The sequence below is a fragment of the Arachis duranensis genome, chromosome 4 (assembly GCF_000817695.3).
Source record: "Arachis duranensis cultivar V14167 chromosome 4, aradu.V14167.gnm2.J7QH, whole genome shotgun sequence".
Lineage (NCBI taxonomy): Eukaryota > Viridiplantae > Streptophyta > Magnoliopsida > Fabales > Fabaceae > Arachis > Arachis duranensis.
In genome coordinates this window covers 1625112-1652889 of record NC_029775.3, presented here as the reverse complement: position 1 = coordinate 1652889, position 27778 = coordinate 1625112, and the positions used below count along the sequence as shown (strand labels likewise).

General features: G+C 32.4%; 1 protein-coding gene across 1 annotated transcript; it reads right to left on the bottom strand.

Moving 5' to 3' along the window:
- Positions 1-23343: 23343 nt before the first annotated feature.
- LOC107482405 (uncharacterized) lies at positions 23344-27772 on the bottom strand. Its single transcript, XM_016102872.3, has 2 exons — positions 27006-27772; positions 23344-23981 (listed from the first exon to the last, which is right to left on the bottom strand). The coding sequence occupies exons 1-2, from the start codon at positions 27646-27648 to the stop codon at positions 23524-23526; spliced, it is 1101 nt and encodes a 366-aa protein (XP_015958358.1). The 5' UTR covers positions 27649-27772; the 3' UTR covers positions 23344-23523.
- Between the last annotated feature and the right edge of the window lie 6 nt (positions 27773-27778).

Below are 27778 nucleotides of genomic sequence, written 5' to 3'. Positions count from 1 at the left end.
TGTTTTCGTTTCTTTGGTGGTGTTTTCTACATTTCTTCTTCTTCTATGCAATACAACAAAAAAAATTATTAAAATAACAATATAAAATTTTAAATAAATAGATAGTTTTCGATAAGTGACAGTGAGAAGTATACTCATATTCAGAAACAGTTTCTTCTTCCGAAAACGAATGCAAGATGACAAGTTTGTTTTTTTCTTTCTTCTTTTTTCCTTCGTTTTCCCTTCTTTTCTTCTTTTTCTCTCCCCCTAAATTATGCTCTTTTCAGAAGTCCCTAAAATATAAGCTTATTTAGTTAGCACAATAATTTAGAAGTACCTGAACTGAAATTTCAAGGGAAATAATTTTTTTTAGTTACCATTTTATTTTTTGCCTCAAAGACAATTCGGTTGACCAGTTTTCTTCGTGTCCAGTATGCCACCCATGGTGGCCCGGGAGCATCATCTGCTTCTGCATCAAGAAATTTCGTTTTATAGAAATATATTATCATTAATACAAAGACGCAGCCATCAACTGAAAGTTTCTCTCTTGTTTTTTGAGCTTTGATCCCTTTGAGAAAGAGGTTGAACACATGAGACGCAATTCCAATATTGGACTGTCTCCACATGAAGGACAGGTGGCATATGGATTGGAGAGACTGTGCTTATTGTTGTCGGCAACAAAAAGTATTTCTGGACGAAGACACTGAACGTCCTCTTGAATTTCATCAAGTTTTTCTCCCCTTTAACACTCATATATATTCATCATAGATTTTGTCAAAGACGCCAAAGTAGCACCTTTGAAGCTGTTAACAATCTCCTTTTGCTGCTCATTCAGTTTGCTGTACACAATTTTTTTAGAAAAATTATTCCCTACAATAGCACCAGCAACAAAATATTTAATATAAACAAATCAGTTCAGATTTGAACAAGTACTCAAAAAGACCCAATCATCAATAAAAATACATTGAATTCATTTCTGTTATCCAAATGATCCTCAATTAAACAAGAAATAAACTGAAATTCGTTACAGAATAAAAAAATTTGGTAATACTTATCAGCAACATTAAGTGAACCTCAATTAATACACAAATAAATCGAAATTAGTACAGATTTGGACATGCACTCAAAAAGGCTCAATCATCAAGAAAAATACATCAAATTTATTTTTTGTATCCAAATGAACCTCAAATAAAGTAAGGAATGAACCGAAATTAATTAAAAAATAAATTTTTTTTTGTCAATACTTATCACCCAGTAGCGAAATATTTTAACATAAACAAATCAGTATAAGAATAACAAAAAGATCAAAAAGGAAAAATATAAATGTAAAAATTGAAAAGTATAATACCGCCTTAATTTAGGCCCAGTGCATGTCCTATCTTGCCAATGGTTATGTAGATTTTCCCATAGCGTGTGTCCAAGAATGCATGATAGAGATCAAAGCAAAGAATCAATTTCCTTAAGAGCTTCTGCGAGACATTTAATTATGAGATATGTCTCAGTGCACCAAATCTCATTTCGTCAACGACAGCTTTCCTTTGTTCACTCAAGTCGGCAAATACCCTAGCTATCGATCTCGTTAAGCATCTCAAATTGTGAGTTTTTTGCAAGAATTTAAAGCATTATGTTATATGATATAATTATAATATAAAAATAGAGTTGATTTAATGTGTATATGCTTATATTGTAATGTGGCTTCTCTTGTTTCGAGCTGGTCTTCTTTTTCATTTTGGCTGTAAGGAATAAAAATTTGGTCAATACTTAATAGCAGCATCAAGTGAACCTCGGTTAATTCACAAATAAACTAAAATTAATTCAGATTTGAACAAAAACTAACAAAACAACCACACATGAACAAGTTCAGCAAATTCAAGCGAAACAAAACCAAATGAACCTAAATTAAACTAAGAAATGAACCTATATTTCTTAAGATATAACAAAAAGTCAATACTTAACAGTAGTAATAAGTGAACCTTAGTTAATTCACAAATGAATCGAATTTGGTTCAAATTTGAACAAAAAAGTCATAAAGACTTAATCATCAAGAAAGGCACATTCAATTCATTTTTGAATTCAAATGAACCTCAGTTAAACTAAGAGATGAATCAAATTATTTATTAGAATCAATAAACTAACAACACAATTTCATTCAATGCCTTAGTTATAGAGAAAAACAAGAAAACTAGAATTAGAGAAACTCGATCTACTAAATGAAGGAACTCGATCCACTAAACCTTAAACTGTACTAGTAGAAATGTAAGAATTGTGAGAAATTAACTGAACATAATAACAATAGTTTTGTCAGTACCTTGAGAAATCTTTCTTGTTTTTTTTTGTGTGTGTATTTTTTGTTGATGATCCCAAACACCACTGGATTTTACAATAGTTTTTCACAGAGAATTTGAAAATTTTTTGAGAGATTTTGAAAGAGATTTTAAATTTCTTTGTTGCAGTTTTGAGTAGGAGATATGAACGATTTTTCATATTAGAGCACGAATAGATGGGTAACGTTTTTGGAGCTTTCGATGCATGTACACGCCATAGTTATCAGAACCGAACCGGCAATCAACACGGCTAGACTACTGGGATCACTGGGTCACTGGTTCAACCGATGGGTCATAGGTTAAACCGGTTGATCTGATCATAATTAAATAATTGTATAAAATTAATTTTTATATTAAATTAACTTATTTTCTAATTCATAATTAATTAGTATCTATTACATTATTCAAATATATATTGAAAAATATTAATATTAATAGATGTCATATAATTATCAATAACAAAAATATGTTTCGATTAATAAAAATTTTTTGCTTATCTTTTTTTAATTTATAAATATTTGACAAAGTTTAATGTTTATTTTAATAATTATATATAATAAAAAATAATTAATTTAAGAAAGAGTAAATATAAATAAATTAAATTAATATGAATACTATTCATTAGACTAAAAGATAAAAATATCTTAAATTTGCATGACTAAAAGTACATAAAGTTATTAATTATGATATGTCTAATAGTTGGTAATATATTTATAAAAACACACCATACATTACAAAGAGTAAACTTGTTCTAGTGGTTGTCAGGTTTCAAGTTCGAACCAGCCTAACATATCTTCCAATTTTTTGACGGGCCAACCGGTCTGGTTCGGTCTTTGGTTTAGACTGAATTTGACCGAATTTTTTGAATTTGACCGATTCGTTTGCTTGTCCAGTTAGAATGTTAATCCAGGCCGTTTTAAGGTCTGATTCACCAGTTTTTCGATTGAACCGGCCAGTTCGGTTCAAATTTGATAACTGGTACATGCTCTTTTTAATGAGAGCGATTTTTTTGTGTTGAACCTACTTGGTTGGACTTGGATGCAAAAAGACTTGGATGTGTAGCTCTTCTGATGAGATATATGTGCACATAGATAAATATACTACAGATTACACATTTTCGTAAATATTATATTTAAATAATTTAAATAAAAAATCCCTAAGATCACTCGTTGTTTTGTCCAAGTGTAAATTCCTAAATACTTGGGAGGCACTCGTTTTGGGGTGAAACGTGGGATGAATTGGTGTTGGTACTTGAGTACATCAAGTACATCAGGATTCAGGTTGTGTGATTAAGGATAGCAGAAGTACTCAAACTCGCAGGGTACCGGACCCGCCCTTATCTGATTGGGGCGAGTTTCAAACAGGACGGGGTGTTGAGTGGGGCGGGACGGGGTCAGGTTCAGGGTGAACCTTCCCTGAAGTGCACACCTCGCTCAGTCGCTCATCTCACCATTCCACTCACCAAGCACACCGCTGTCATTGCTCACCAACCCTCCTCTGCTCCTCATTCACCTCGCTCAGTCATTCACCTTGTCGTTGTCCCTCACTGAGCTCACGTCTCTCCCACTTCTCTCGTTGCCGTCATTCTCCTTGCCAACTTGTCTCTCCGGTCGCTGCTCACCTTGTCATCCCTCATTTCTCCCTCGTCGTCTCACTGGTAAGCAGTAAGCACTTCTCTCTCACTCACTACTTATTGAGTTAATTTTTAGGGTTTATTTTTTAATTTTAAAACAGTTAAACTTCTTACTTTTCTGACTCATTAATATTATATATGATTGTTGTTGTCTTGTTGATGGTTGATAATCTGTTTTTGTGTTGTTGATTGTTGATTTTGTGTTGTTTATTATTGATGGCTGAATGTTTGTTGATTTTGTGTTGTTTATTACTGATGGTTGAATGTTATATTGTGTTCTTACTTAATTGTTGTTAAATAAAATTGATAATCTGACTTTGTGGTGGAAAATTATGAATTTGAATGTGAATTAGGTATTTATGTTATGATTTATCATTTTTTTTGTAGAACAAGGTTTAAGTGCATTCTGAATTTTAAAAAAATTATAAATATTAGAAACAAAATCAATCTTTACTCTAATTAATATTTTTAAAACATTATTAAAAAAATACAGCTTAAGGTCCAATCTATCTCAATCTTTTCATTCTTCCATAAGCCTGTATTTAAGTACTATATATGTCACTGAAATTAGGCTTCCAGTTTTGTCTACTATGAAATGGTGATGATTTTGGGACTCACATAAAGCTTGTATCAGAACAAACTTGTCAATTGTATATATTTCAAGAAATGTTATGTCGTTATGATCTCAACAATTGAAGAATTTATACTAATATATATAATGAAATGCATGTTTCTTGTGCTATAGAATTCCTTATATGATGATTTGAGTAATTAATTCTCATATATTTGATTTGATTAGTAAGATTCAGATAATGTACAAGTCATGTCTTTCTAATTAGTTGATAATTATTTATTTGGATTTTAAAATGCTGATATTCAATAATTTAGGGGTATTTTTATTTTTTAGTGACAACGTTTTTCAATTTTAGAGAGTAAAAGTGATAAATTACTTAATATTTATTTATATTAACTTTTTATTTAATATTAATTAATTTATTAATTGTTATCTCTTCAATTTTCATATATGAATCTTGACTTTTAAACTTTTAATAATGATAGAAATGTGGAAAGTGATCAAGAATAAGGATTGAAAGTTTATATTTAATGATGTAATATTTTTGCGAAAAGTGCTATACATACAAGTCGTTTTAGTTTACAAGTTATACAAGTTGAGCCAAACCCAACAAAAAGAACGCTCACCCATACGAGCGTGTTAACACGTGCGCTATTCAACGGTTTCCATAGCGCGCTTCACGTTCCTCCTCCTCCTCCTCCTCCTCTTCCTTCTTCTTCTTCTTCTTCTTTGCGTTTCTCCTCCTTTTTTTTCGCGCGTTTCATCTTCATCGTCGTTTTTTTATTACTGTTGTTGTTGCTGCATTTTTTTCCTCCTCTTTCTATTGATTTTGCAACATTATGTATTTTTTTCTCCCAAAAAGAATTATAAAAATATGAAATAAGAAGAAGAAAAAGAAGAAGAAACAGCATAAGATGGGGAGGAGGAAGAGGAAGAGTTTTGAATTATGCAGAACTTATCAGCACAAATACACCAAAAATTCTTAAAGAATACACCCAAATATCTTCGTGTTACACCCAAATTTGCTGCAAATACAGAAAAATATTTTCTCTAATGCTGCATTTTTTTCTTTTTTTTAGTTGAACGAATGTAAGTTTATTCTATTCCAAGTAATTTTGTACCATTATGTGTTTTTTCTTCTTCTTTGTTTGATTTTTTTGTTTTTATTCTTATTAAAAGAGTAAAATAAGAAAAAATTTGAGAAGATAAAACAAGAAAAAAAAGATGAATAAGAAAAAGAAGAAGAAGAAGATGATGATGATGATGATGATGATGAAAAAGAAGAAGAAGAAGCAGCAGAAGATGAGGAGGAAGGAGAAGGAGAGTTTTAAATTATGCAGAATTTATCAGCACACATACACCAAAATTTTTTAAAGAATACACCCAAATATCTTCGTATTACACCCAAATACAGAAAAATATTTTCTTTAATATAGAACGTTTACATTACATTCAATTCAAATGATCAATGATGAACAACAATTTTCACAAAGAAAAACAATATTATTCACCTATAGAATCATAAACTACTAACGAAAACATTAATAGAATTGAACCACACCTCGGTCACTTGATTGGATTTAAAATAATCAATTTCATTTTGGTTCAATTGACAATCTGAACTTGAATTATTCATTATCTTCAACAACGAGTCAACGAGATAACTGATGATAGAGGAGAAGGAGAAAAAGGAAGGAGGAAAAGAAATTCAATGAAAAAAAAAGAGGAGGAAGAAAAGGAGGAGGTGGTGTTGCTGTGTTGGTGAGAGAGTAAAACAAGAAGAAACTTGAGAAGGTAAAATAAAAAGGAAAAGATAAATAAGAAAAAAAAAAAGAAGAAAATGGTAATGATGATGAAAAAAAGAAGCAGCAACAGCAGAAGATGAGCAGGAGGGAGAAGAAGAATTTTGAATTATGCAGAACTTATCAGCACACATATACTAAAAATTTTTAAAAAATACACCTGAATATCTTCATGTTATACCCAAATATCTTTGTGTTACACCTAAATTTACTGCAAATACAGAAAAGTATTTCCTCTAATGCTACATTTTTTTCCTTCTTTTTTTCCTTATTTTTTCTTTCTTTTAGTTGAATGAATGTAAGTTCATCATCTTCCAAGTAATTTTGTACCATTATGTGTTTCTTCTTCTTCTTTGTTTGATTTTTTTATTCTTATTAAAAGAGTAAAACAAGAAGAAACTTGAGAAGATAAAACAAGAAAAAAGATGAATATGAAAAAAAAAAGATGATGATGGTGATGATGAAAAAGAAGAAGAAGCAGCAAAAGATGAGGAGGAGGGTGAAGAAAAGTTTTGAATTATGTAGAATTTATCAGCACACATACACAAAAAATTCTTAAAGAATACACTCAAATATCTTCATGTTACACCCAAATTTACTGCAAATACAGAAAAATATTTTCTTTAATGCATAACTTTTACATTACATTCAATTTAAATTATCAACGATGAAACATTATTCACCTACAGAATCATAAACTACTAACAAAAAAATTAACTAGAATCAAACCACACCTCAACTATTTGATTAGTTTCAAAATAATAATCAATTTCGTTTTGGTTCAATTGATAATCTGAACTTGAATTAGTCATTATCTTCAACAACGAGATAAGGAGGAGAAGAAATTCCAATGAAAAAAGAAGGAGAAAGAGGAGGAGGAGGAGGAGGAGGCGGTGTTGGTGATGACAATAACGAAAGAGAAAAAGTGCGGGCATTGATTAAAATCTGTTAAACTAAGAGGCGCGTGAAATGTGCGTGCATAAGACCTGCTTGTGAGAGTGATTTAGAGAAAGAGGTCTGCTACACATACAAGTCTTTTTGGCTTACAAATCTTACAAGTTGGTACAAGTCCAATAAAAAATACGCATTACACTCTCACATTTAAGAGTAAATAAACGCACATTATTCAACCACTTCCTGTTTCCAAAGTGCGCTACTCACCATGCATTATAAACGACTCTTCTTCTTTTTCCTCCATGAAAACGAGTTTCTTGCCAAATTTGAAGATAATGGAATTTCAGAAATACACCCAAACGATTATAGAAATACACTCAAACGATTACAGAAATACACCCAAAGGATTACAGAAATACACCCAAACGATTATAGAAATACACCCAAAAGATTACAGAAATACACCCAAAGGATTACAAAAACTATACCAAAGGATTTAAGAAATACACCTAAAATTTGTTGAAGTACACCTTATGCATAATTCAGAACTCTTTCTCTTTCTCCTCCTCATCTTCTGCTGCTTCTTCTTCTTCAAAAATGATTTCAGAGCTTGATGTCAAAATACTGGAAATCGAGAATAACGAAGAAAGAAAGCAGAGAGAAAAGCACGTAAATGAAGAAGGAGAAAGAGAAGGCAAGAAACGAAAGAAGAACGTGCAGCAAGAAGAAGAAGAAGAAGGTGCAGTAAAAACGTGCAGTAACAGTTAAAGAAGGAGAAAGAGAAGACAAGAAACGAAAGAAAAGAAGAAGAAGAAGAGGAAAAGGAAGAAGAACGTGTGCAAGAAAAAGAAAAAGGTGCACTTATAAAGACTTATATAAAAAAACGCTTGTATGTGGAGAATTTTTCTTAGAGAAAAATGATTTGTATGGACTTGTATGGTAAAATAACTTGTGTATGGAGAATAATTATATTTTTGCTATGGTGTTAAATTTATAGTTATCAAACATTAACTTTTTTTAATTTCAAATTATTTGATATTGTATAAATCTTATGTTTATATTTTAATTTAAGTAAATTTTTATCTTAATTTATATATGAATATAAAAAAATTAAAATATTATTTAATTTTTATAAAAATGAATAAAGACAATACAGACACTTATATAGACGGATTAAAGTAAAACAATCTACTATCTATAGATTGAGATAAAAAGAATAATAATAGAATCAAAGGAAGGGGTCGGATCGGGTAGGGTAAAACTTCTTCCCTACCCGCTCCACACCCCTATGTGTGATTCTATGTTTTTCACTTCCATATTGATGGTCAAATTTTACTCATCTCAATCTTTTCAACGCCATTCTGCAGTGTGATTCTTTGTTTTTCCACTCCGACCTTCACATTCTTCTCCGGCTTTTCTACATTCCATTCTCATTTCATTTTCCACTGTTTCTCTCTCTCTCTCTCTCTCAAACACATTCTCTGTCCATGCATATGCATATGCATTTTTATGCTTCATCAAAAGCAAATAACTTTGCCAAAACCGACTCTTATATTTTTCCCTTTCAAAGTTTGCATTTTTAGGGTCTTCTTATAATCTCATGGACTTGCAACCTAAAACCGAACCTGCTTCACCTCTGATCCCCGCTTCTTCTGGCAACCATGGAAGCTTGAACGAGATGAGCATTTCGGAGCTCTTCTCGGGTTTACGCACCAACTGTGATAAAGTTGAAGAGGTTTTGTTGGCCAGAGATGCCAAACACAAAGCGGAGATTGATTCACTCGTTGTGAAGTATGAATTGGAGATGCTACAGAGGCTTCACACCGAAGATCAACTGAAGAAGAAGGAGCAACAGTATCAGAATTTGGAGAGAAAATGGTTGGATGATAACGATGCCATTGCTGCACTTAGGATCAGATGCAGTGAATTGGACGATGAAAATAAGAAGAATTTGGAGACTATTCAGAAACTGAAGGATGAGAACTACAGATTGGAAAAAGAGAAAATCAACGAAGATGCAAGGGTTTTGAATGAAATGGCTGTTCCTGATTCTCCTCCTTTCAAAAGAAAGAAGGGTATTGGACACTGCATTGGTGAATCAGGTATGGAAACTCTATGCATGCTTCTCTTATAATATAATTGCGAATTGCTTGAATTTTACTTTCAAACATTTGAACTAGATAGACATGTTTGGATTTGTATACTTTGGTTAGATTCCTAGATAACCGGAAGCATGATATTTTGAATGATATGGATACCACGACATGACATTGTTCATAACTTACAAGATATGATAAGGCTCAATAACCTCAGTATTCATACAAAGAGAAATTATCATAAACACATTTTTCATGCGGTTTTGGAGCCCATTTAGGTGTATTAAGCCAATGGAAATGGAAAATTAATGAGCAGAGGGTAACTCTTTTGGGGATGGTTTTCATGGTTTGATTCTGCTTGTATTGTTTGTTGTTAATGGCCATAATGAGTTCACATATATTTTACTCGGATTCTTGTACTATTCTCCTTGCTGTGCCTTCCTGGAGCAAGTTGAGTTTCTTTAACAGTTTAAAATTAAAAACTAAAAAAATGAAAAGAAAAGAAAAGAAAGGAAGAAAAGAAAGATAAGAACATTATGATGTATTTATTTGGTTGATTATTGTAGAAGATAATAAAATATAGGTGTAAGACTTATGAAACATAATAATATATAAATAAAAGTACAGGCATGCTATACATGTAAATTTTTTTGACATAAAGTTATACAAGTTGGGCTAAACCTAACAAAAACAACTATCACCTATACGAGCATGTGTAAACACGTGCTAACTCAACGGTTTCAATAGTGCGCTCACTCACGATTATGAAAGACGGTTTTTCTTCTTCCTTGATCAAAACCCTAACACTAAAGATTCAAATGACGTTCGAAATTTCTCAAAAAAATGTCAAAATTATTGCCAACACATAAGAAAATCAACAAGAAAATTTTAAAATCTCCATAAAAAAATACAGAAACAAAAGAAGAAAGATTATAGAAGGTAATGTTTCACTAATCGTCGAGGTTTTTCACTTTTCACTTTCTCATTTCGAACGTGAAATACTATATAGTCGTATTTCTATTTATTAAATAGATTCATTATGTGTTCTTGGTTTAAAATAGATATTACTATTCTCATCAAACCGTTCAATCGGTGATAACTGTTTTACGTTCTGTTTCACAAATAGTTTAACGTATATTTTCATGTGTTATGTGCATACTTGCATGTTTGGAACTGAGTTTGTATAAATAGAAACTTTTGCTGTATTTCAAGTAAATTCGACTGTAACTGGTGCTGTTGTTCTTGACTTTTGTCCTTGTTCTTCTGGAGTCATTTTATGCATGTTTAGTTGACTTGAATATCATTTTGAACTTATATAATGTCATGTAATCCAAAATTATAGAGGTGTATGTGGCTGGTATTTCAGTGTATATCAAGCAAATTCGAGTGTAACTGGTAATGTTGTCATATACCTGGTGTAACTAGAAATAGAATATTGCCTTTGTGTTTCTGGTGTCATTTTATGCATGTTTGGTTGACTTAAATATCATTTTGGATTCATATTATGTCTTGTAATTTAAAAAATAATAGAGGTGTATATGGCTGGTATTTGGGTGTATATCAAGAGAATTCGAGTGTAACTGGTGATATTTTTATCTATTAACCATATTTTTTATTCCTTATAGTAAAAATGGCAAGCAAGAACCCTGTTGCAAAAAAACACAATGTAAGCACATATATCTTAGACTAACTCAATTTTTTCTTGTATAAATATAGCTTATTTAAATGATTCTCGTTTCATTTGTTTATAGAAAACCAAAGATTTGAGATGCTCGACAAGACTATTGAATGAAAAGTTCCAAAACATGAGCGAAGAAAAGAAGGCCATCGTCCAAGAATTAGGATTTGATGGTTTGATGTACATCCCTCCAATGAAACTGCCGCATAAACTTTTAAAGGGGTTGGCATATTCCTTTGATGTGGTAAGAAACAGATTGGACACCCAGTACGGTGTGTTAATCATCAATCAGAAAAATATAGGAGCTGCCCTTGGCTTGAATGCATCTGGTAACTGATTACACAATCTCTATACTTGCATTCTTTTTAATTTAATCTATTCTTTTGAACTCATATTATCTCATGTAATCAAAAAATAAATAGAGGTGTATATGGCTGGTATTTTAGTATATTTCAAGTGAATTGGAGTATAATTAGTGATCTTGTTTTGCTGCTTTTGTAGGAGATCTATTTCCAGACAAAGTTAATTTTAAAGAGTTATCTGAGGAGGATAAAGAAATTTATAGAATGTTCCAAGGCAAAACATTGAAGAATCTGACGGATTTGATGATGGATATTGGTATTGACACTGATGAAGATCGGCTTATGTTCAAGAAGGTGTTCATCCTCTATATTCAAATGGCATTCTTGTTGCCGACAACGATAAACAAGGTTTCTCCCATCCACATGCCTCCAATTTTTCGTGTGGACACCATAAGGGAGTGGAATTGGGGTGGCCATGTCCTCAAATTCCTCATTAAGGGCATAAGTGACCACTACTTGAAAAAGAAAAAATCCATTGATGGCTGCCTCTATGCCTTGATGGTTGTATACTTTCATAAATCAAAACACACAAACAAGAATGCAGATGCAATCCCTCGACCGCCCTGGGTGAAGCACTGGACTAGGGAGTTACTGTTTCAGAGGATCGAAGCTGAAACTAAGGGACATATGGTAATTGAATAGAATTCTTTATCTAATTTGGGTGTATTTATTTTATGTACATGATGTAAACTGATGTTTTATCTGTTTCAGGGCATCGTCAAGATGGTAGAGCTGAAACAGAAATTGACGACAATGAAAAAGGAAGAAAAGAAGGAAAAAAAGAAGAAAACACAAAAGAAGAAGACCATTTCATCAGAGAGTGATACTGCTACTTCCTCTGAATCTGATTTTGAACAAGACTCAGAAGAGCCACCAAAAACAAGAAAACAACCAACTAGCAAAATAAAAAAGTAATATTTTTCAGTGTATTTTATCATTTTTGCTGTGTTTTTTGCTAATGATTGTTTGGTATCCAGAATGGTATCCAAAAAGAGGAAGCAGATTGTTGAGGATTCGTCTTCGGAAAGCCAAAGTGGATCTGATGATGAGTAAGATTCTGAAATTGTCATTGCATTGCTATGTTTTTTGTTTATATAAAAATTTTATGTATTAATAGAGTGTTTCTAATTTATTGTCAGAAGTGAAGAATTCAAGCGAATAATAAAAGAAAAATCAAAGAAAAAAGTTCAGACTCTACCAAAAAAGTATGCAATTACTTTCGAGGGTATTTACCAATTTTGTTGTGTTTGTTTGATTGATACTTCTTTGATTTTCAGGATGCAATTCAGAAAAAGAAAGTACATTATTGAGGATTCATCTTCTGAAAAAGAAACTGAATCCGATGATGTGTAAGATACATTGTAAAGCTATCTTACTCTTTTTCATCAAAATTTTGTTTGTTAACATATTCTTTTACATGTACCGTCATAACTGATGTTAGAACTGATGAAGAAATACAAGAATCTTTTAGAGAATCAAAAAAGAAAAAAGCAAATGAAAAGGCTGTACAAGAGTGTGTTGATTTTCGGTGTATATTGCATATTTTAAGGTGTTTGTGTTGTCGGTGATTGTTTTTGCTTTTTCAGGATGAGGAAAAAAAAAGTAGACATACTGGAAGCTGGGCTCCCCTCCAAGAAAGCTCACTATGATTCTTTCCAAACGTAAGATCCTTTATTTGATAAAATTTTGTAGATCCTAATATAAAATAGTTTATTTTACTGAATGATGTTTATTTTATTTTTGGAATGCCACAGGTAAATTTGGGAAGTAAAAATTATAAACCTCGTGAAATTAATAAATAATTGGCTAATAAATTAATTATTATTTAAAAAAATTAGGCAATTGAATTTTTATAATCTAGGAGAGTTGAAATATTAAAATACGAATTTTGACACTAATTTTAAATATTTTGACCCAAAATCGGGCCAACGGGCCAAAAACCAGATAAACTGGCCCAAGCTCATAACCTAATCCACATTTAAAACTTTGATTCATCCTTTCCTCCCCTTTAAAATTCAAGAAATACGCTGAATGAAAGGAGAAGATGAAACATCGTAACCCTCGTTTCCAATTTTAATTTCACATAACTTTCAATCTGGAATTTCGATTGACGAGCTGTCAGTAGTTACGTGTTCGTCTCGAAACTCTCTTCAATTTTATTTGAACAAAATGGTAAGAAATTTACATTTCTCACCCAGTTCTTACTCTTCTCAATTTCGTAAATTTTGAGTTTGGGTATTGAGGAATTGAATGATTTTAATATTTAGGTGAACTCTAGCAGTGGATAATCACTGGGTTTTGTCCTAAGGTAAAAAAATTTTGAATCCTTATGAATCAATGAATTAGTGAGCCGTATGATGATTATAGTGATATTGTGTGAATTAGATTGTGTTCTTGTTGATTTGGAGTTTAATTTGGTGGTTTGAAATGAAATTCGGGTGATTAAGCTTGAGAAATTGACATTTGGAAGTTTGGAGCTTGTGAAGGGAGAGATTTTTTAGGTGTTTCAAGGTTAGGGAGGATACCAATGTATGATTTTGATTTCTCGTAGTTAATATTTAATGTCATGTGAAAACTTAGGCTAGAAGACCTTAAGATAGGAATGAACTAAATGAATTATTAATGGATTGTGTATATAGTATATGATGTGTGATTTGATTTTTTGTAAATGATTTGCTATTGGGGTTGATTGGTTTTGGAAAAAGATTTAATATTGAAATTGGTTTGATTTTGAAATAATTTGATATTGGAAATAATTTGAATGACTGAGATGTGTTTGGTTTGGTAGTTGGGACCCTTAAAGGGTGGCAGAAGTTTGAGTTTTAGAGGAGATATTGTCGAAATTTCTATAAAAGTTAAAGTCTTGATTTGAAGTGTTATTTTAAAAAGAAAAATATTATTATGCGGCTTGTATATTTGAGACTATTTGTTGAGCCTCTGTCGCAAGATGTGACCGGGTACTTTAACTTCCCAAGTTCTCCCATGGGCATACATATATATATGGATTTTGAATATTATGTTATTGAGTTTGGAGTTTGACTCTATGGAATATTATTGAACTTGGAGTTTGACTCCATGAAATATTATATTATTGAGCTTAGAGTTTAACTCCATGGATATTATTTTTGAGCTTGGGGATGTGTGAATAGAGGGACTGTCCAATAGTTAACTACCACGACATGTCGGGTTGGCTATATAATCGACAGATGAGACACATTAGTCATAGGACAGGCATACATCATGTGCTTTTGTATGTTTTGCTTGAGTGTGTATTGTTTTGGTTTGCTTAATTGCTTAACTCTACTTATCTGCTACTTGTTCTACTTGCTGTAATTGCACCTCTATCCGTGTTTTCCTTGATTAAAATGTATGTGTATGCTTTTGAAAGACACTCTCTTGGAGGAAGAGTGAAGAAGGGTTGTTACACCGGTGATTTGGAAGTTTAGAATTGGCAGAAGGTGCAGAGTTAGAACAGAGTTGGGATCCTTTAGTTAGATTTCCGATATTATTGGTTTAGAATAAAGTTTAAGATTAATGAATGTCAAAGTTTTAGGAATACCTCTGGCTTTCTCGATACCTTTTATATTAACCACCTTTACCATGGTGATAACCACCAGCTCTCATTCCATACATATTTTTGTTGTTTTTCAAATGCAGGTCAAGAGGCCCTCATTGAGCGTCTGAAAACCCTCCTTACAAGCAAAGAACTGTCTTTTGGACTATTATATTTTATTTTAGGTTATGTATATATGTATATAGAATCTTCACATGTATATTTTATATTTTGTCCCTCCTAGAGGTTGACTTGGAGAAACAGGTGTTTATTCTGTAGTTTGAGTTATATATTTTGGGTTGTATATGTGTGTGTGTGTGTGTGTGTGTGTGTGTGTGTGTAATTACATACTCTGGCCATCCTTAGCTTTGCAGGTCAACTCTGGAGCTTGATATCTGTATTTTGGAACTCCAATCTGTATATTATGTTTTTAGCATTCTTTTGATTTTACCTATCCGTTTTACGATTATCCATGCGAGTGTAATATGATTTTTTGTTTTTGCTTTTGTTTAGCTTATTCTCCAAGGCTCCTAGATATAAATTCTTTCAACTATATTTATGTACATCTTTTACTTTTAGAGGTCAGAATACCTCGCCACCTCTGCTTTACTACTTAAGCGTAAGGCTCTGTGTGGTAGGGCGTTACAAAAATGATCCTTTCTTTCAAACACAGACAGATCAAAACAGTGTAAACAAACCAAGTGATACCATGTAATTTCTATTTCTATTGCCATTTTTTTAATCCTTGTGTTACCATCTTTTGCTGATTCTGTATATATTTTTTTAGAAAAAAAGTCCTCTAATGATTTATTCAAGAAAAAAAAGGCAGGAAAAAAATCTGCAACTATGTAAGTTTTCATAAAACAGAGGCTGTGTTTATTTTCAATGCTTGAGGTGTATTCTGACACGATTTTAGTGGATTTCAAGTTGGGGGGAAAAGAAGAATCATTCAAAGACCCGACTAAAAAAAATGATCGTTTTTCGGAAAGAGACTCATTCTATTCTTCTATTTTAAGAAAGTTTATTAACTTTTTATTTTTCTCTTTCGTTAGACTTTCAATTCAAGTATGTGCACATCCATCAGAGACAGTAGCATCAAGCCCTCTGCAGAATCAACCAACTCCCGCAAAGTCTCCCCCAGCCAGGGATCTAAAAAACAAATAATTAATGCATAAGGAATAATACTTTTGGTGTATCTGGTCTGTCTTTGGGTCTATTTGTTCATAGTTTAATGGGTTACATCTCTTTTATATAGAGGTGTATTTGGTTATTATTTTGGTGTATCTCTTGTGAATTGAGGTGGAATTGGTTTTTTTCTAATTTAAAACCTTTTCTGTAATCCTACAACACTCCACAACCCCATTAACCTGCTGAAAGCACACCCACAGAGCCAGCAGCTCCTTCTGAAAAATGTAAGTTCTAAACAATATAACTCTCTTTCGATAATCCACCCCCTCAAGGCACTATTGCATTAATGATGATTGTCAGGACAACATTGTTTGTAAAGCGTGAATTTTCTGCGCCATCATTCAGCCTTGGCTTTACTAATTTGAGTAAGGAAGAAACAATGACTCAGCAAGGGGGATCAATTGTTGAGAAGGAAAAAAGTCAAGAGAGCCCGATACTGATTGAAGATTTAGAGGACCTGGTAGAGCAGGTTGTAAACATTGGGTTTGTGGCAGCCTTAAATTTTGCTGAGGATAGAACTCCCCTACTCCAAAAGGTACAGTCCGTAGAACGCTTTGTTGACGAGTTTCAAACTCCTACGAGGCGGAGTGAAGTATCGGGCAACCTTAAAGAAAAGTGCTTTCTCTGGGCCACAAACACAAAGACCTATGACGATGGAAGCGCAAACGAGTGGAACGTAATGTGTATCCTCAACCATCAACAACCGATGAAAATAACAAAAGGCCATTTTGCATCCTTAAAAGCTAACACATACATTTAATTTGCTTGGGATCTTCTTTATGATATGTCAAATGCATCACTGGTGAATTGTTGTTGGCATACAGCTCTCAATAGTCCTTTATATCGATGTGCATTGATCGGTAAGAATCCCTTTTGGTGTATTTCCTCCTATGCAACGAAGCCAACATTCAAATAACCATTTGAATGACTGAATATCCTCATTTTTCATCAAAGCACATCCAAGAAGTGCCGACTGACTACGGTGATTCACACCCATAAAAGAACCAAAAATCAGATTGTACCTGCAAAATGGACACCAACAGTTATGAACCAAAATTTGTTAGCCGTATGAACCGAATACTATATCAAAGTGAATTGAATACCTCTTTGTATTGTAAGTGGTATCAAATGAAACATCTCCAAAATACTCATATGCATCCCTGCTTCTTGCATCGACCCAAAATGCATTTTAGATAGAGTGATCAACTTCAAGGTTAAGCTCAAAAAAGAAATTTTGATTCCTCTCTTTTATTCTTAATAAGTACTTGCCAAATTATTTGGATTCATCTTAGTTTACGATGACCGCCCGCTGCTGCTATAAATGACTGATATGTTTTACTTGTTCTAATTCTAGCTTCCTTGTTATTTTCAATGGTACAACACACAAACACGCTTAGCTCCCTGTGTTGTTAAGTATCTCTACTCGATCTAGATAGCAAGGGTGTGAAATGAGAGGTTTTTGAGGTGTTCCGAGTTTAATGGGTAATCGACCAAGGTATGGTTTTGGTTTCTCGTAGTTAATATTTAATGTCACGTGAAAACTTTTCGTGAGTATACACATGCTGAAATTGAGCCTCTATTGGTGATTTTGTTGCACACAGTATCACAGTATAAAAATCTGCAGCATCAAATAATTCTCTCACTCTTTGCTCTCTGCTTCCTAGGCAATTATCATATTGCTTCACAAATTGAATCACTGAGCTATTGTGCGTAATAAACTTGTTTAAAAAATTATGCATGCTCTTGTTCCTTTGTTGCTTCTCATCCCTGTCCAAAAGTGGTGATCGAGATAAACTGAAATCCATAAATGACGATCTTCAAATAGCTCTACAAAATGGGACACAATCCAAAAATGAGACAAGAAAATAAATCGAAAGTTATACCCGTTTGAACCAAAAAAATAACAACATCAATTAATTCAAATGAAACCACAGTTACCTGAAAACTACTTATTACCTCCAACACCATACTTCATGAGAAAATCATTTCAATTTCTGTCAGATTCATCTTTTGTAAACAAGTTTCAAACAACATAACTCATCTCTTGTTTGATTTTTTTGTCGCTTGTAGCCATTTAATTTACTTGGGATCTTCTTCATGATATGCCAAATATACCACCGGTAAATTGTTGCTGGCATACAGGTCTCAATAGCCCTTTGCATCAATGCACATTGATCGGTAAGAATCCCTTTTCGCGCCTTTCCTCCCATCCAATGAAGCTAACATTCAAATAACCATTTGAATTACTGAATCTCCTCATTTTTTATCAAAGCACATCCAAGAAATGTCGACTGACCGTGATGATTTACACCGACAAAAGAACCAAAAATCAAACTGTACCTGCAATGGACACCAGAAGGAAAATCCATTATGAACCAAAACTAGTTATGCTTATGAACCGAATAATATATCACAATAAACCGAAACCAGAACGGAAAAATTACCGGTTTGTGTTGTAAGTCGTATCAAATGAAACAATATCTCCAAAATACTCGTATCCAACCCTGCTTCTTGCATCAGCCCAAAATGCATTTTTGATAGAGTGATCAACTTCAAGGTTAAGCTCAAAAAAGAAATTTTGATTCTTCTCTTTCATTCTTAATAAGTACTTTCCAACTTCTTTGGCTTCATCTTGTTCAGAAACATTTTATGATTCCCGTATAATGTAATTCCTCACATTTTTTTCAATAAAACTTAGTTCATGATAACCACCTACTGCTGCTATAAGTGATTGATATATTTTATTCGGTCTGATTCCAGCTTCCTCGTTATTTTCAATGGTACGACACACAAATATGCTTAACTCCTTGTGTTGTTTAAGCATCTCTATTCAATCTGGACAAGAAGGATGTGAATAATTTAGAACAACTTTAGAAATGATCTAAAAACCAACATCCTTCAATATATATATACATAAATCCTGGTTGGACAGTTTATTCCAGCTAAGGGGTTTGTCGTCAGAGTTGGAGATATCTTGGATTTCCATTTCCCCTCTCTACTACATATAATTAATTGATTCTTAATTTTATCTCCCTTTCGAGTGGTGTTCCTTATTTTCGTACAGAAACCAACAAGTTTGGGATAATCTTTGTAGAACTTTTCAACTTCTTCAAGTGTCTTAAAAGTCATCCCAACTTTTGGGACAAATTATTCATCGACAATACACCTGGATTGCAAAATAAACTGAAATATTATCATATACAAGACCATTGTGTAATAACAAATGAACCGAAAACTGTGCATTATATGATTTCAGAAACTCCTGCATTCTATCCAAGTTCAAATTCATAAACAATATTGGTTTTAGCAAAGAAGAAAGAAATTATTCATTATCACTTTATTCAATTGAATTCCATTCCATTCTATTTAATTCAAAATTGTTGAAGAGTGAACCAAAATATTATAATAACAAGATCATTGTGTAATAACAAATAAATCGAAAAATGTGTATTATTCAAATTTAGAAACTCTTGCATTCTATCTAAATTCAAATTCATAAACAATACTGATTTTATCAAAGAAGGATGAATTTATTCATTATCACTTTATTCAATTGCATTCCATTCCATTCAAATCAAAATTGTTGAATAATGAACCGGAATATTATCACAACAAGACCATCGTGTAATAACAAATGAACCGAAAAAATGTGATCATCAAATCTCGTCCACTTGATTCGATTCAAAAGAATAATCCAAATCGCTCTCATTCAACTTATTTGAACTTGAATTATTGATTGTTTTGATAAGAATAATACATTCGATTCAGAAAAATAATACACAGTTCGATTCAACGTAAATGCAGATCGAAATTTGAAGAGGAAGAGAATAAAATCATAGGAGAACACAACGAAATCGAAAATCTGAAGAAGAAAACAAAAATCTGACAAGAAAGAGAGAATAATCAGACGACGAAAACACAGTGAAAACATAGAAGAATGGAAGCTTTGCGTTGAAGAGGAATGAAGAATAGAAACTTTACGTTGAAGTTCTGTTATAAGTAAGTAGTGCGACGCGTAAGAATAAATCACTTCTTGGATGGACTTAGTTCGAAAAATCACTTGAATGCAAAACATTATTGATATCTCATATCCCGAGTACAGTATCTACAAATTAGTTAAAAGTACATCTCGAATCCAGAATATGATACATAAAATTAAAAAACGACAAATCGAGTGCACTATACCCAAAATACAGCCATAAGAAAATTCCTGACACTGTACTTAGGATACATACAATTTATTAAAAAATTTCCTTTAAATAATATTTATCTATATTTTATTCTTATATATTTTACTTATGAATTATTTCGTCGATGTACTACTTTTCATTCATATAAGAGTAGTAAATTGTTAATAATTGATAAGATCAAAAGTTATTTATATATTTTATGATTTACAATTTTAACTATGAATGATAGTATCAATAAAAAAATACTTATTATTTAACTAATAACTTTTGAATTTGTATTTTAATAAGATCATAAGATTTTTGTTGATGTAGTGTTTTAAATTTAGATGACATTTTAAGATTTATATTATACTATAATTATGTTTTAGTATGTTTATTTAATTATTTAAAGAAAAAATATTTTTTTATAAATTGTATGTATCCTAGATACAGTGCACCTAATTTGTCGTTTTCTAATTTTATGTATCATATCTCGGATATAGTATACTCGAAATGTGCTTTTAACTAGTTTTTAGGCACTATACCGGAATATAAAATGTATGTGCATATAGATAAATACACTACAGATTACATATTTTCGTAAATATTATATTTAAATAAAAAAATCCCACGATCTCTTAGAGCGATTTTTTCTATAAAAAAATTAATTAATTCCATAAACAAATGAATTTAACATTATATATCAACAATTTACCTTTTTCTTTTTAAAATTTAACAAGTTTGCCTAATACAACAGCAAACTTTAAAGAATTAGATAAAATTTGCTTAGCTTGGCGACGAGTTTTAAAAACCAGTTTGGATAAACAACTTAATTAAACTCTTTTAGAAAAAGAATTTAAAACATAAGAACTTATATTAAAAGCAGCTTATAAATAAATTATTTTATATTTAAATTTTTATCATAGAAGTACTTGTTTTAAAGTTATTTTGATAAATAAGAGTGATAAAATATTTTTTGAGAAAAAGAGAAGTCAAATTTTTTTACTTTTTCAAAATCTCTTAAATAACTTTTTGAGAAGTTAAAAACATATTTAAAAAACAATACCAAACAACTTTAATATGATTTTTTGTAAGTCAAAAACTCAAAAAAATAACTTTTAAAACTTTTTAAACGGTCCTAAGCAAACAATAAAGTTCTTCTAACTGTACGACGAATTTGTTATATAAAGTGGCCCCTCTTCATTTCACTCGCCCGAATAAAAAAAATTTACTCTCAAAATTTATTCTCCTCCTCTCCTCTCCTCTCCTTTGATCTCATTTCAGCATACATCAAATTTCAAATAAGTTTTTTAAACTATTTTTTTGTTTATAAATTATTTCTTATTTATTTTTTATAATGTTATTTTATTTAAATATTTAGAATAGATATTTTGTAAAAATTAGGATTAAGTATTAATATAAATATAATTAATTAGATAATAATAAAATACATAATGGTTATAAAGTGTATTTACTTGAGATAATATGTTGTTTAATTTAGATTATATTATATTAGATAATTTTAAATAAATGTATTTAAAGGGTATTTAGATCAATATTTCATTTAAATTTGTTATGTATATTTATATGTTTTAATTGTTTCATTTTTTATTTTTAGTTTATGTTAAATATGTTATAATAGTTTTGTGCCATTTGTTGGTTATATTTTGTTAAATATGTTATAATAGTTTTGTGCCATTTGTTGGTTATATTTATTTTGGGTTAATTATTTAGATTATGTTACTTTGATTATTGTTATTTTTAAAAAAAAAATTAGTTGAAAACTATTTATATTAATTTTTAAGTATTTTATTTTAGTTATTTTGATGGAGCAAAAATTATTAGGTTACTATTATCAAATTTTTTCAACTGGTATAACATTAAAGTTATGTCTTTAATGAATATAAAATTTGTATTATTTTGAGCATAAATTTTACATAAATTTTTTTTAGTTTAATAGAGTCTTATGGACGCGACGGAATTTATTGGCGAGACCTAACAAGCGTCTGAAGATATACCTCAAAGGTTCAAACGTGCTGGTTTTGAGCACCTAGCCTATATGATTGAGTGAGACCGTTCCATAATTGAGTATTGGTTTCCGTATTGATGGAGAGATATCGTCTAGAGTCTCATATTTTTCACCTGTTCTATGAGGAGATGACTATTACTTAATAGGACGTGGCTTATCAGTTGGGTCTTAATGTTGATAGAAATCTTGTTAGTGATTGCATGAGTAGATGTGAGCAGTTTTACTATGGACATTTCATAAAAGACTTATGTCAAATGAATAATACTCTTTTTTTTATATCAAATAATTTTTGAAAATAAAAAAATACATTGATAAATTTATTTATTGTTTTAGTTTAATAATTAACTAATTGGTTAATTTAAAAAGTACATTATTACTACTCGTTAATTTTTTATTAAATTGATTTATTTTTTTAATTTTAATACTAAAACAAATTTAAGAAGATAAATATTACTGCATATTAAGTTTACAAAATAATTTTTTTTTAAAACATAAAACTTCGAAAGAATCATTTATAATTTGCTTTAGGGCAAAGACAATATACCAATGGAGGCATATATATAGCTATATATAATTTTTACTTTTTCTTCAAAATTTCAATGGGTGCAAGTGGCCCCTCTACTCATAAAGTGGGTCCGCAGTCCGCTCCTGGTTGATAATGGGAGGAGAATAGATCTTTTTAATTTTTTTTTAACTGAGAAATTAAAATATAATCTCTAATCTTTTAATATTTTTTTTATATTTTTTTTATTTCACTTATAAAATGTATACTAAAAAATCACACTTTATTTTTTCAAGTAAAATAAAAAATTAAGAATCCATTCCAGTCTTGACTGTGTTGTTCATGGCAATTTGGTAAGGGGCAAGAGCAGAGGAGTTTATTCGACAACAGAGGGGAAATTGCATTCACCTAATATCAAGCCAGGACTTACATTTTGCTATCTACTGAATTTGTAACAGTTAATTGATAGTTTCTTTTTATAGTTAAACGAGAATCTCTTACCACATCTTCGAGTGCTGATCACATATCAAGGTGGTAGATAAACTAAATAAATAAATAAATACTTGACGAATGAATTTTATTTATAAGAATCATGAAGATGGGATTAGGCAAAGGTTCCAATCAAGTCCAACATTATACATAAAAACTCAAACGGTGGCGTTTTGTTAGTTAACGTGTAGTAAAAGCTTTTTACATGGGCTTTGAAAAGGAAAAATAAAGCATTTAAATGCGTATTAATCCTAAATGAGTGTGCTAATAGTCGTGTTTCCTGAGTATTTTAAATTTAAAGGGCTTAAGTCATGGTTGTGATCAAGATCTACCTTTCTAATCATCCACTTTCCATCTTTCCCTTTCTTCACATTGATCTTGGCAGAACATTTTGTGAATTGGGTCGGAAGAGTTGTCGAAATACTAGATACACGGCGATCCCCACGAGTGCATGCAAGTACCACATAATTTGGTCTCCCATCAAACCCTTTTTTCGAGGTCCTGATCTTCCAACCAAAACCAATTAGCCTGGCATACCTCTTGTAAAATGTCTGAACAGCTTCTAAGGAATCAAACTCCATTCTAGGAACTGGTTCTAAATGTCCATCGTCATCACTTTCTGAGTAAACCTCAGCAACAGCTTCAAATGCAGCATCCCCTGACACATTGTTGCATGAATCCATATCCAACACTTTAAAGAACAGTCCACCTACATAACCAAACAATTTATCAAAACGTTGTAACCAAATTAGGCGAAGGACAACGTTCGGACAACCGTTGAAAGTTGTCAATCCTCAAGGTCACTGTTTTAAACTTTGTAATCAGCCACTAATACTTATGTTGCATCAACCATTTGGATGTGACTGTTTGCTAAACTCTATCTAAATACACAGGATGCTTGTACACTAACCTTTGTTACCAAATCAAGTCCAAAAATTACAACACTTAAATAAAAATAGAACCTTAACATTGTAACACCATAACACTCATAATTCAATTAATGACATCATTATTAAGGGGTTTTTTAAAAGAAACCATCATTTCCTAAAACAACATGTATGTGTAATACAATATTTTTAGTGGTCCCCACATACATGTATTAGAAGGTTGCCGGTTGTCGAGCTGTTTATATAGCATAATTCTAATGTAAATATGTTCTACTCAAAACTGGTCAGACTTCTGTTAGCCCAAAAAGAGAGGAGAGATTGCACTAGCAAATACTTCTCTAATGCAAACTGCAATTTATTATAATTTCCAATTATTCTTTGGAATAAACTATCAATCGTTCCAAAACATATATCTCGAAAGAAAAAGAAGAAAACCAGTATTTATTCAGTTGAAGTTACAACAAATAGTTACCAGTTACAAGCTATTTTCTGATTTAAGTTATAACAGTATGAGAAGTTACTTTTGGGCCAACTGTGGAGAGCTCTCGACAACCGGGGAGACTCGGGGAGGAATCAAGTGAGAGAACATAAGATGAGAAGACACCACATCCAACTCAAAACCTTAAGGTGTCAAGTTAATGGGTCTCTCATCTTATAAACTCCTCACTCTTCCATGCTTTCTTAGATGTGGGACTAACTTCAACACTCCTCACACTTGCAACACTAACAATCTCCCCCTCAAGTGTGAGCCTTCACATCAAGCATCAACTCCCCTCTAGCTCCTCCACCACCACGAGTATTCGTCCATCACACCGCCGCAAAACACCGCGGGACACGCCGCCCGGACCACCTTTGCCGGGAAGACTTTCGATGCTTCACCTTGAATACCCCTTAAAACCACCAGACCGATTAACCATCGGCTCTGATACCACTTTGTTGGGCCAACTGTGGAGAGCTCTCGACAACCGGGGAGACTCGGGGAGGAATCAAGTGAGAGAACATAAGATGAGAAGACACCACATCCAACTCAAAACCTTAAGGTGTCAAGTTAATGGGTCTCTCATCTTATAAACTCCTCACTCTTCCATGCTTTCTTAGATGTGGGACTAACTTCAACACTCCTCACACTTGCAACACTAACAGTTACAAGCTACTTCAGCTCACTTAATAGAACAGGAAATCATATACATTGGGATCAACCAATCAATAACAGCAAAAGACCCAAAAGAAAGACATTCAAACATATCCTTAGTAAATAATGGTGCATTTATTGATGCAAGTCCTGGATCGATCTATTTATTCATTTGGCTAGCCGTATTTATTCCTCATGTTAAGTCTCTCTTCCTTACTTCTAGTAATAATAATAATAATAAAACAGGGGGGACAAGAACCATGTAAGCATTTCACCTTACCTCAAGCAGAAATGTTACACCACCAAGCTAGTTGGTTATGTTCTATCACACTAGAAACCTGAGCCCACCACACCACCACGATTTCTCTTTAAGTTACCCTGGACGGGTAGCTTCTCTTGGAGAACTCAATTTGGGTGGCAAAGATTGGAGCCTTGCCCTATTTATATTAAATGGATTCCTATCGGTAAAAAGAAGCAAATATTGTTAATGAAGGGTATCAAAGGCGCTCATGTCAGCACTTTATGGTTACCATAAAAGCACCATTTAAGCTAAAAAAAATAGTTCGAATAAGTGAACCTAGTGCGGGTCAACATGTCAAAGGCATAGGCTTTTCTCGCCTCACTATTTGTGCCTAGCCGCTGTTCGTGAACCTTGATTACACTGCTTTTCCATGTGTGGAAATTTTCTTCTATTCCCCCCTCTTTGCGCATACGACAACAAGGTCCACTGGTTCAAGGCTATTTAGTCCTGTTTTTGCCCAATTTGTTATCGACCTGATAGACAAACTATATAACCCATGTACATACTATATTTCCTACAGTGTGTCACTGAATTTTCCCCATTTTATTTTGGTGGTGAAGTCTGATTCATTGGGAATTTAGGATTGAGTTTAATATAGAGGTATATTTTTTTAATTTTTGCTTGGGATGCAACATTGGTGTCTGCACTCATTCCGGGTTCAAATAGCATTGTTGTGATCAAAATAACTGTTTAAGCAACCCGGTAACTGAGCAAACTACATCAAGACAAAGACTTCTATTTCTATCTAGTTCAATTCAGGATTTTCCTTTTTGGTCCACCACCATCAAATACTGTGACTAAGTTCTCACTGGCTTGATACAGGGAGGATGGGCCATTGCTAGGACTAGAGTAAGAATAATTAAGAATAAAGGAAGAAGATGTAGATAATTGAATGTATAATTACGATTGTATTGAAATTGAGTATAACTAAGATGAGTAAAGAACTAAGTATACAATCCACTCTACTTCAAGTGAATGATACAAAACTCCTAAATGAACCAAGGCTCTACGATATTTACTATTCACCTCCCTATTAAAATAGACAATTGTGTAGTCCCTTATTTATAATAGGGTCCTGCTAACATGTGCACAAGGACACATAAAAGAAAATGTTTTACCAAAAATTATCAAAAGAGATAACTTTTTTACATTTTCAATAAATTAAATACATCAAAAACTTAAAAAGTTTCTACTATTATACTATTAAAATATGCTGCACAACTACACAAGATAGTTAAATCCTTTATAATAACATTACTCTCGTTACTAATATTCACTAATACCCAAATATCTAATTTCTCCCTAATTACCATCATACAGGTTCGTATCAGCCTTCTAGTCAACCACACTCTCCGGCAAAAGCAAGAAACCTATCCATCAATTTAGTTACAAGCAAGTAGAATTTTTCCATACCTGATGAAGATTGGCTTTGGCCAATGTCTTTAATTCTTTGCAAAGAGGCAGAACCACAAACATCCATTTCATTGAATTCCTTGTCTTGTTCATCTTTGACTACAAAATTAACCCCTTTATTCAATTCCTTTCTCAATTTGCAATTCTCAACCCTAAGCTTCTCAATGGTAGCCAAACTCACATTCCTTGCATTCTCCAATTGACTGCATCTGATCCTAATCGTAGCCAATTCATCAGTTGCTTTGTTATTTTGAATCTCCAACTCTCGATTCGTGTTCCTTAATTCTTCAATAATAGCATTGTTCTTATAATCATTCAACCCGCTCTTCTTCACTTCCTTCAGCAACATTTCGTAACCCTCTTGTGTTCTCTCACACCTGTGACAACGCTGCTCCTCCTGCTTCGTCTTCAGCTCCGATTCCAGTCGAAGCCTCGTTAGCCTCTCTAATTCGATCTTTTCATAAAGTGGACTGATCTCAGCTTTGTGTTTGGCATCTCTGGCCAACAAAACCTCTTCAACGGTGTCGAAATCGGCGCGCAGAACGGAAATGAGCTCGGAAATGGACATGTCCTTGAGGCTCCTGCGGCCGATGGAAGCGAAGGTGGGAGAGGAGGTCGTTGCGGTTTCGGGGTGCAGGTCCATGACATAGAGGAGGTGGTAGAAGTTGGTGAGATTGGGAAGAAAGAGGAAAACAAAGGAAGTGGGGTTTGGTGACGGTGGTTGAGGTAGGATGATGGGATGAAGTTAGTTGAAGAGGAAGAATTTTTTTTTT